The following is an 11,331-nucleotide window of genomic DNA, read 5'->3' as shown; positions in this document are numbered from 1 at the left end:
GATGAATGGTTAGAGAAAATATCGATCTTTCATCTAACTATCTATCTATACACACTGACTCATACACACACACCACACAATGGAGCATTAATCAAATATAAAAAAAGAATGCAATTGCCAAATGAAACAACATAGATAGATATGGAGTGTATTATACTTAAGGAAATAAGTCAGACAGAGAAAGACAAATACTGTTTTTTACTTATATGTGATATATAAAAGCGAATCAAAACAAAGGAACAAATACAACAGAACAAAAACAAAATCACAGGTACAGGGAACAAATGACAGACTGCCAAATACTTCTCCAGAAAAGATGAGTATATTGATATCACAAAAGGACTGAAGTTCCAGATCTGCAACCATGAGGAGCCACATGCAAGTCCCCACTGGACAAGGAAAGGAAATGCTTTTATAGAGAACACAAGGAAATTAGGAGGGTTATAGTAAACAGAGCGCCCTTGACTTTCTATTGACGGCGTACTGACCAGGGAAGAAGAGGCTTCTTTCGTCTTCCTTTTGCCCTCTGTGATGTCCACAGGTCAGGAGAACTCCCCCTCTTCTGCCAGCTCTATTTAATTGAGATTTCTGTGCTTTAAATTTTATACCTTATAGGACAGAGTCAGAAAGATATTTGACTCCAGGAGAGGAGGGAGCCATGGTGGTGGAAGTAAGATTTGGAGTGATTCAAGAAGGGGTCTTGAGCCATGGATCCAGAGGGCCTCCAGAAACTACAAAAGGAAAGGAAACAGATGCTTCCTCAGAGAATCTGGAAGGAATCAGCCCTGCCAAGACCTTGGCTATAGCGGAACTGATTTTAGATTTTTTGCATCCAGAACTATAAGAAATACTTTGTAAGTGGTCAAAGTCATATTAAACACTGAGCAAATATTTTCTGTTCACTTTGCTGCAATGATAGGATGGGATACCAGTGCTTGCAGTTGCCTGTTGGGATACATCACAGTGAGACAGATCTGAACATTCTTGAGACACCCAACCAAGCTGGATAATATCCTTACTGGAGAGATTTCTCTCTTCTTTTAGTTGCTTTCAATGTTTACTGTTTTGGAGTCCAGCATACTGTGAGGAATATTTATTTTAATTCTGTCCTCTTATCAGCTACATTTTTAGTTACAAGTTAGAGGTTCTAGTGCAGAAGGAGATAAACTGCGAAGGGAAAAGACCAACAGAAATCTGTTGGGCTAAAAAGCGTTTGTGGTTATACCTATACCAATGTTCCTAAGGAATACTAAACACTGCAAATGCCTTGTGGGGCCTCACGGTGTGACTGAGGCTGGAGGAGGGGCTGAGCCCCGGGAGGGTTCGTGTAGAGGCTGCAGGTGCCTGGGGAGCACCGTGCTGCGCAGCACAGAAGTAAGTGCCTGAGTCTGTGGTCCGCGGAGAGGAAATGTGCAGTGAGCTGCGGCGTTCTGCAGGGACTGTCGTGGCCTTTAATCTTCCTTCCTGCTTTGTCCCTGAAGGAATGTAAAACAGGTGGATGAGGCGGCCCCCAGGGTTCTGAAGATACCAATTCACACTCATTGGGGAAGTGGAAAAATTACACCAAAGGGTGGAGTTGGCTCCCTCCTGGAGACTCAGGGCTGGGGGACTCTGCTCCACATCCACCCCTCGCACACCTGATGAGGAAAGAGAAACAGTCACAGGTGAGTGTCACCGTAACTCCTACAAAACCCTGAAAGTGCCTCCACCACCCCCCGACCCGCTTCTCCTCTGATCCCATAGATGATGAATAGGATAGAAAGTCTGCAGGACTTGTCAGCTCCTCTCTCTCCCTTAACAATACAGCAGCTGCTCAGTCCTTCAGATGCCCCTGGGAGGCAGCCCCAACTCACAGCAAACCTGGGCAAACAAAAGCCCCAGCACAGTGCCTGCTAGCCACTTCATGATGCCTCCTCTTCTTACTGAGACATTTTCACTGTCAGATACTTCACTAAACCCTGAGGGAGGGAGTGTCATTAGCTGCTGTGGAAATGTTCCTGCTCCTGCAGCCAATCAGCTCACCCACCAAGTCCTTCTCATGCCCTCACTTTGTGACAGGAAGCCCCGCCCTCCCACCTCAACCAATTCAGAATGGACTAGAGAGGAGTGAGGAGAGTGAGAAATAGAAAGGTCATTATTTTAGGACTTTAGGGTCATTTTCTAACAACATTGCAAAGAAGGCAGACTCTGATTTGAATTTGTGGAGGATTTTAGGGAAGAGAAAACAAACGTTAATTATCTAGCTGGCATGGATGCAGGAGATGCTTGCAAAATGAAATTTTATTTCCCAGAAGTTCTCAGGAGCCTTTTTTTTTTTTTTTCTGTTCCCTTTGGCATTTCTTATGCACTCACCTGTGATTCTGAAGGGTGCTCATGCATCAACACAGTATTCATAGTAGTCTTGGCTGGAACATTTTGCAATATTAAATAGGTTTACTTTTAATATATATATATTTATTTTAGACTAAACCTACATAAACAGTGATATTATTTTTTGTCACTCGATGAGCATTGAAAGTAGAATTGTAAATAGCTTTATTTTTATTAAAACTAATAGTTTTATGTTTATTTTTGTTAAAACTCATTCATGTTGAAGTATGGCAAAAACCACCACAATATTGCAGAGTAATTATCCTCCAATTAAGATAATAAATTTATTTAAAAACATATAATTTAAAAATAAATTTTAAATAAAATTTCATGTTTAAATATTTAATTAGAGATAATTGCTTTACATTGTTGGGTCAATTTCTGCTGTAAAACAAAATGAATCAGTCAGTATTTTATATATGTATGTATGTGTGTGTGTATATACATATATATATATATATATATATATATATATATATATATATCTCCCTTCCCTCTTGAGCCTCCCTCCAATGCTCTAGTTCCTCACAGAGCACCAGTATGGGCTCCCTGTTATATTGCAACTTCCCATTAGTTGTCTATTTTACACAAAATACATTTTAACTGTTAACTACTGTTATTTGTATTCTGTTTTTTGCCTCTAGTAGGTTATTTTAAGAGAAAAATAAGGGTTTTTAAAACATATGAAAGGCAAGTCTTTGCTTTTTCTCTGACTGTACGAATAACAATGATTCTGTGCATATGGATTTTGAGGTAAAAAGGACGGAAGATGAGGACCTGTATATTTTCACTGAGGTAAAATTGAAGTGATCTGCAGGCACGAGGATCAGATGAACAGTTCGAGATTACGACAAATGTTCACTAAAGGAACTGTGGGAAATGTGTAGAAAAATAAAATTGATTAGAATCAATAATTATTATTGGGCACACAGTGGGTATTAGAGAAGTTGAATTAGAAAAGAGGAGAGGGGCAATCTGAGCTGGTCACTTGGAACTTTGCATGAAAATGTGTTTAACCTAGAATGCCTGTTACAGGCAACCTTTGGATAAAGCAAACCTTTTTTCTTCCTACTCTGTTGTCTGGACATACAAGAAGAGATAGGGAAGTTCACTAGAGGGAGGAATAGTTGCATCTCCACTTCAGGGGGCCCCTGAGAGCCAGTGATGTGGCTGTCAGGCGGGTCACTGACTGGGCTCCAGTTCTTTCTGCAACAGCAACGCTGAATCAGTGAGACCAGGACAGACCTACCAGTAATGAGACAGTGTCTCTATTCAGATTTCAACCAGAACTCTGTTTGTTCTATAGAAGCAGGAGCGTGGAATATAATGTTACTGATTCCCTATGAAGAACATTCCCAACAGGAGAAGGGTGGTAGAGAACATGGCTATAGAGGAAGGAAGCTGAGAGCCATATTGCGGAAGATCTCCCCGGAGGAGAAGGAAGGAATGTGCCAGAGTGTGCTGAGTCCTATTACAGGGAAATCTGAGATTCAAAGGATCCCAATGCAAGCAAGTTCTAGTGACTATCAGTAAGAGATGCTTCCTTGATAATCACTGCTCCTGGTGTTGAGCCTGTTCAAATGTGCACCTCAGTGAGCTGTGAGGTACAGAAGCTCATAGAAGTGAAATGGAGCTTTTATTAGAGGTGACATTTCCAGTTAATGCAACCTCATCCCCTGGAGGTCAAAAGTTGGAGCAAATTTCCTATTGGGTCTTTTGTGCCCCCATTTCCTCCCTGTTCCTCCCTAGGCTTAAATTTCTTCCCACTCTAAGCTGATAAGAGTGTTTTCTGGGGTTTTCATATTAAATTGCTGTTGTTGTTGTTCAATCACTAAGTTGTGTCTGACTCTTTGTGACGTCGTGGACAACAGCGTGCCAGGCTTCCCTGTCCTTCGTTATCTCCCAATATGCTCAAACTCATGTTCCCTGGTAGTTCAGCTGGTAAAGAATCCACCCACAATGCAGAAGACCCACATGGATTCCTGGGTCGGGAAGATCTGCTAGAGAAGGGATAGGCCACCCACTCCAGTACTCTTGGGCTTCCCTGGTGGCCCAGCTGGTAATGAATCCACCTGCAGTTCGGGAGACCTGGGTTCGATCTCTGGGTTGGGAAGATCCCCTGGAGAAGGGAAAGACTACTCACTTCAGTGTTCTGGCCTGGAGAACTCCATGGACTGTATAGTCTGTGGGGTTGCAAAAAACTAGGACATGTGCAACTTTCACTCATGTGTTCATTGAGTCAGTGATGCCATCCAACTATCTCATCCTTTGCCGCAATCTTCTCCTCCTGCCCTCGATTTTTCTCAGCATCAGGGTCTTTTCCAATGGGATCCTCCAATGTACATGGAGCTGTCGCCCTCCTAAGTGTTCAGAGTGACTCTCACTCGCCCTCGCTTCTTTTCATCCCCATTTACACTCACTACAAACAGGTTCCTGGGGCCCTTTGCAAGTTCCCATCTGTACCAGTGTAAGGCATAGAAAGACCTGGAAGGGGAACTGCAGGTGAAATTGGCGCTCTCTCCTTCCTGAACCACAGCAAGCCAGGACGCTGTTCCACAGTCAAGAGGCTGCTCACTCCTGTTCAGAAAGACAGTGTCAGTCACAGAAACTGATTTCTCTACAGAGTGTTCATTCTTCACATTCTCAAATATTAGAATCTGGAGGTGCCTGACTACAAAATCTTCTTTCCAGTGAACAACTGAAATAAGCAAAGGAAACAGCATGGTTGTTGTTCAGTCACTAAGTCACGTTCGACTCTTTGTGACCCGTGGACTGAGGCACACGAGTGTCCTCTGTCCTCCACTATGTCCCGCAGTTTGCTCAAATCCACGTCCACTGAGTTAGGGATGCTATCTAACAACCTCATTCCATCTCACCTAAACAGTATGGGGTAGGTGCTAAAAGTCAGAGCAGGGCCTTCCACTTACTCAAACTTAAATTGTGTTGTGAAAAGTGAAACAGGATTGGAAGGCGTCTCAATGGCCAAATTCTGACTAAATTCCCAAGAAAAGAGATGCAGCTACAGTTAATAAAGGAATATCTGAAAAGCCTGATTAAGGTCTCCTGTTTAGAAGTATGAATAGATGGTTGGGCAGGGAATGCTAGATAAACAGTAGTGTAGTGTAGTGAAAGTCGCTTAGTTGTGTCCGACTCTTTGCAACCCCAGGAACTGTAACCGACCAGGCTCTACTGTCCGTGGGATTCTCGGGGCAAGAATACTGCAGTGGGTTGCCATGCCCTCCTCCAGGAGATCTTCCTGACCCAGGGATTGAACCCCCATTTCGTATGTTTCCAGCACTGGCAGGTGAGTTCTTTACCACTAGCGCCACCTGGGAAGCTCTAACACACAGAAGTCACTACAAATCAATTTCCTTTTTTTTCCCCTCCAGATCATAGCAATCAGTGAACTTGCAGCAATCAGACTGCTTGAGGATAAGATTCTGAGGACAAGAAAAGCTCAAAAAAGGACATTCAAAAAGCTAATTTGCTATGGAGCTTATTTCTGATGAGACTACTAATTCCTTGGTAAATTTACCCACATATTGGAGGGACTTTGTCTAAACCAGGAAGTATGTGTCTCCAACAGAATGGAGCATTCCTTCAATGAATAAGGCAGAATCCTGAAATTTACAACCAGCATAATTTTTTTTAATTTGTTTTTATTAGTTGGAGGCTAATTACTTTACAATATTGTAGTGGTTTTTGCCATACATTGACATGGATCAGCCATGGGTTTACATGTGTTCCCCATCCTGATCCCCCCTCCCACCTCCCTCCCCATCCCATCCCTCTGGGTCCTCCCAGTGCACCAGCCCTGAGCACTTGTCTCATGCATCCAACCTGGGCTGGTGATCTGTTTCACCCTTGATAGTATACTTGTTTCAATGCTGTTCTCTCAGAACATCCCACCCTCGCCTTCTCCCAGAGAGTCCCAAAGTCTGTTCTGTACGTCTGTGTCTCTTTGTTTGTTTTGCATATTGGGTTATCATTACCATCTTTTAAATTCCATATATATATGTTGGTATACTGTATTGGTCTTTATCTTTCTGGCTTACTTCACTCTGTATAATGGGCTCCAGTTTCATCCATCTCATTAGAACTGGTTCAAATGAATTCTTTTTAATGGCTGAGTAATATTCCATTGTGTATATGTACCACAGCTTTCTTATCATTCGTCTGCTGATGAGCATCTAGGTTGCTTCCATGTCCTGGCTCTTATAAACAGTGCTGCGATGAACATTGGGGTACACGTGTCTCTTTCAGATCTGGTTTGCTCGGTGTGTATGCCCAGAAGTGGGATTGCTGGGTCATATGGCAGTTCTATGTCCTGTTTTTTAAGGAATCTCCACACTGTTCTCCAGAGTGGCTGTACTAGTTTGCATTCCCACCAACAGTGTAAGAGGGTTCCCTTTTCTCCACACCCTCTCCAGCATTTATTGCTTGTAGACTTTTGGATAGCAGCCATCCTGACTGGCGTGTAATGGTACCTCATTGTGGTTTTGATTTGCATTTCTCTGATAATGAGTGATGTTGAGCATCTTTTCATGTGTTTGTTAGCCATCTGTATGTCTTCTTTGGAGAAATGTCTGTTTAGTTCTTTGGCCCACTTTTTGATTGGGTCATTTATTTTTCTGGAATTGAACTGCAGGAGCTGTAAAGCCAGCATAATTATTTGAAATAGAGGCCAAACCAATTGACCACTAGGTAAATTAAATAAATATTGCCTGAAGAGGCTTGCAAGGTAGAAATGTTGACATCTAGATAAAAAAATCAAAAAGAGTCCAACTTAGACTTTTATTTTAGAGTTGGAATAGTGTGAACTCTAGAAATACTTTTATCTTTTGGACTACACACACACACACACACACACACACACACATGTATATATATTGGGTTTCCCAAGTGCCTCAGTGGTAAACAAATCCACCTGGAATGTAGAAGATGCGAGTGCTATTCCCGGGTCAGGAAGATACCCTAGAGAAGGAGATGGCAACCCACTCCAGTATTCTTACCCGGGAAATCCCATGGACAGAAGAGCCTGGTATCCTCTAGTCCATATGGTCACAAAGAGTCAGACAAGAATAAAGCAACTTAGTATATATACACACATAGTTGTTTAGTCACAAAGTCATTTTTGGGACCCCATGGGCTGTAGCCTGCCAGTTTCCTATATCCACAGGATATTGTAGGCAAGAATACTAGAGTGGGTTGCATTTCCTCCTCCAGGGGATCTTCCTGACTCAGAGATTGAACCCGAGTCTCCTGTGTCCTCTGCATTGTAGGTGGATTCTTTACTAGTTGAGGTATATATATGTGTGTGTGTGTGTGTGTGTGTGTGTATATATATTATATATATATACACATAACCTTCCTGGGTCCACTTGCTCATGTGGATTGCAGTGAAGCAAAATTCAGTGTTTATCACAGGACACCAAGCAAGTAGTCCAGGCAGCCAGGACTCAAAAGGCTGGAATTCACTGATGGCCTAGTGTGTAGGTGACTATCACTGCGGATGAGTCAGATAGAACTTTGTGACTAAACAACAACCAAGCATCACAGCAGAGAAGGCAAAGACAAGGGGCACAGGTCTTGATGGGGAGACAAGCTTAGGGTGTTAAAGGAATAAAATCTCTTTGTAGGTCTTGTTTTTCCCAGCACACTATTACACAAGAAACTTACTAAAGCATCCAGCACTGTTAACTGGTTAGTGGATGATTTCCTCATCTACTGATCCTGGGGCAATTGAATCTATGGTTTGGCATTTTCTTTCCTAGTTCCCTTTAGCTTCCAGTTTAAACCAGTAATGTCACCACCACTAAGACTTCGAGCCACTATGTTCTGGGGTCAAGTGCTTCTCCATAGTCCAAATCTTGCTCCTAAGGAGCCCCCTCAAATGATACACTGTGGCTGGCAATAAATGCTGGAGATGCTTTTCACAGTTAGAAGAGTTTTGGCTCATTTCACATAGATTAAAAAAATGGGAATAATGAAACCTACCTCACAGGATTTTTATATTTAAATTGGACAATGAATTGGAAATGCAAACCACAGTGGCTGACAAAGAGTAAGCTCAATAAATACCAACTTTCTTTGTTCTAGTAAAGCCTACATCTCCTTCAATGTCCAGGTCTGAGACCTATTACTGTTTGTTCTTTACTCCACATCGGTTCAATGATGGAAGCTTCTAGGAAACTCACTTAATCACTTATTTTCCTGGAGACAGTCATTATTTTTCCCTATTCCCTGGGGTAATATTCTCCTAGCCACATTGACACACTCAGAATACTGAAAGGACCCAGATGGAACCCTCAGATAAGGTTTTATCTTCATTAAAGTTTTCATATATTTATTTGCTATGGGGTATCACATTTCTCAGTTGGCTCTCCAAGATTTTGTCATTCTCATTTTCTGTTTTCTTATTGATTTGAGGAACTTTTAACATATTCTGTTTAACATAATCTTCATCTGAGACTTTTTCAAACATACATATTGCAAATATAGTTTATCAGTCTGTGCACCCACTTTCAAAACTCTTAGTAGTGATGTATAACAAACACAATTTAAAAATACATTTTCATATTCGTAAGATATTACCTTGAAAGTTTTGTTTCTTTTTTCTCTCTAAGCACTTTAAAAATATTTTACCTTGGTGGCTTCTATTGCTTCTGATGTGAAGTTAAGTATCATTCTTAATGATGTTTCCTAGAATACAATATGGAAAATTTCCATGGGTTTTGGCAGGATTGTTTCCACTTAAATAGACTTTTGAATTTGTCTTCAATGGGTTGCAGTGAAAGTTTCAATCTTCTGCCAAAACCAGAGTGGTGGACTTGCAGAATTCCTTATTCAAATTTATGACTTTCCTCATAGCATTGCTTCTGAATCAGGAGGTTGTTTTATAGGAAATCAAGTATAGAAGTGAGCGGAAATGCTTACTATGAACAAAGAGGTTATGGGATGGGTAATAGAAGAGGTAGTTATAAATACCAGCTATAATCATGTGGTCATTTGCAGGAATGAGAACAATAATACTTATGTGAATTTGTTTTTCATTTTGATATGAATATATTTATGTATTACATTAACCAGTTTTAACTCCCCTCTCCCATTTGCCTGCCTGTAGTAACATAAGATATGCTAATATAAGTCAATCTTATATCTTATTATAGCTCAGGAGTGAAGATAAAGGATTCAATGGGAGAATGTGGCTTAGCTAGAAAAGAAAATAACTTCACCCCCAAATGGATAAATGAATTTGCTATAATCTTTGCAGGATGAGGTTAGAATCTTTGGGGTTGAAGGAGGAATTACTGCATTATATTAACAAGAACCATGGTGTTGGAAAAGACTCTTGAGAGTCCCTTGGACTGCAAGGAGATCCAACCAGTCAATCCTAAAGGAAATCAACCCTGAATATTCATTGGAAGGACTAATGCTGAAGCTGAAACTCCAGTAATTTGGCCACTTGATGAGAAGAGCCACTTATTGGGAAAGACCCTGATGCTGGGAAAGATTGAACACAAAAGGAGAAGGGGGCGGCAGAGGATGAGATGGGTAGATAGCATTACCAAATCAAGGGATAGGAATTTGAACAAACTCTGGGAGATGGTGGAGGATAGTGGAGCCTGGCAGGCTGCAGTCCACGGGGTCACAAAGAGTCAGACACGACTTAGTGACTGAACAACAACAACATTAGCAAGAAGCATAGTTTTGCTTTCTTTATTCAAATGTTGTTAAAAGAGTACAGATGGATGCCCAGTTAACAAAGAGGGTTCTGTAGCAGCTTTGTACTAGCTTAACTAACTGGAAATATCTTTCCCAGAAAGTGCTTCCTGTATTGTTCTTGGTTAGGGTTCGCCACAAAAGAAATTTGTGTAACAATTGCAAGGTGGTTGTGATGAAGTAGCCATAGTTTTTCTGTTTGGGGGGTTGGTACAGGGCTCCAGAGACTATGGTTGCTCACTCGTCTTGCTGCTGATCTGATAGCTCAACTTGTTGTTGACTCACAACTCCTTCACTTCCCACCAAACCTCCTCCTCATCTTCTCTGTTTTGGGTCAAGTATGCATGTAGCATGATGCCAAATGACACCCACTTCTCCTAAGGTCACCCACTACTGTGAGACTGAAGGAGGTGAGACAGACAAATTTTAGTGTGCCTTTGTGGTTTCCATTCACCTCATGGTTCTAGTTTGTCCTTATGAGTCATAGTTTCTCCATGCCTTGGTCTATATACAACTTTCTTCTACAAATATTACTCTAGCTGACAAACAATGAGTTCAGTCTCAACATCAGATACCAAGATAACAGTTTTGCACACACTCTTCCACCAGATCTAGCAATTACCTGAGTTCTAATCTTTATAACTAACTTCTTATTCCACGCACACTGGTGGTTCTGCTTCTTTGCTTGTACCTTCAGTGACACAAGACCAAGAACAAAGGACTAAGGAAATTATTTTTATGATGATTCCAAGTAACTATACCCAGATTTGTGATGTGAGTGTATTTTAGTGAAACTGTCACTTTTAATTATTTATGGAGCAAGTTTAGACAACTTTACACATATTCTGTATGATTGAGTTAAAGTCAAAAATTCAAGAGGAGAATGTTAACAGTAGAAAATTACTCTGGACACCAAAAAGCAAGGAAGAAGCTTTTATTTAGAATTAAATCCTATGATCCAGACCACAGATGAAGCAACCACACGATTACCATTTCTTGCTGGGATCTGCAGGTGTGCATTTCAGGGAGTCCTGCAGCAGGGAGGCTCTCTCTTATTAAGCTCTGGGGTTTTTGTTCAGCTTTTCCCATTACTTCAACCACTGTGAGTTGACGGAGAGCACAGAAGAACTTTGCAGTATCTTCCAGCTGTAAGGCTGAAATGGTGAGGCTAATGGAGTTATCTGCTTTCCGGAAGTTTACAGAGTAGCGGCCGTCCCTTGCATTCCCATTTTCTGAATA

General features: G+C 41.3%; 1 gene segment (V, D, J or C); it reads right to left on the bottom strand.

Annotated features, from left to right (window-relative positions):
• Positions 1-408: 408 nt before the first annotated feature.
• On the bottom strand, positions 409-1,905 carry LOC122704616. The segment is given in 2 exon segments: positions 409-1,637; positions 1,854-1,905. Coding segments are annotated over 2 exon segments (450 nt in total).
• Positions 1,906-11,331: the final 9,426 nt, after the last annotated feature.

The sequence above is a fragment of the Cervus elaphus genome, chromosome 12 (genome assembly GCF_910594005.1).
Source record: "Cervus elaphus chromosome 12, mCerEla1.1, whole genome shotgun sequence".
Classification (NCBI taxonomy): domain Eukaryota; kingdom Metazoa; phylum Chordata; class Mammalia; order Artiodactyla; family Cervidae; genus Cervus; species Cervus elaphus.
This window is presented reverse-complemented; position numbering and strand designations above follow the sequence as displayed.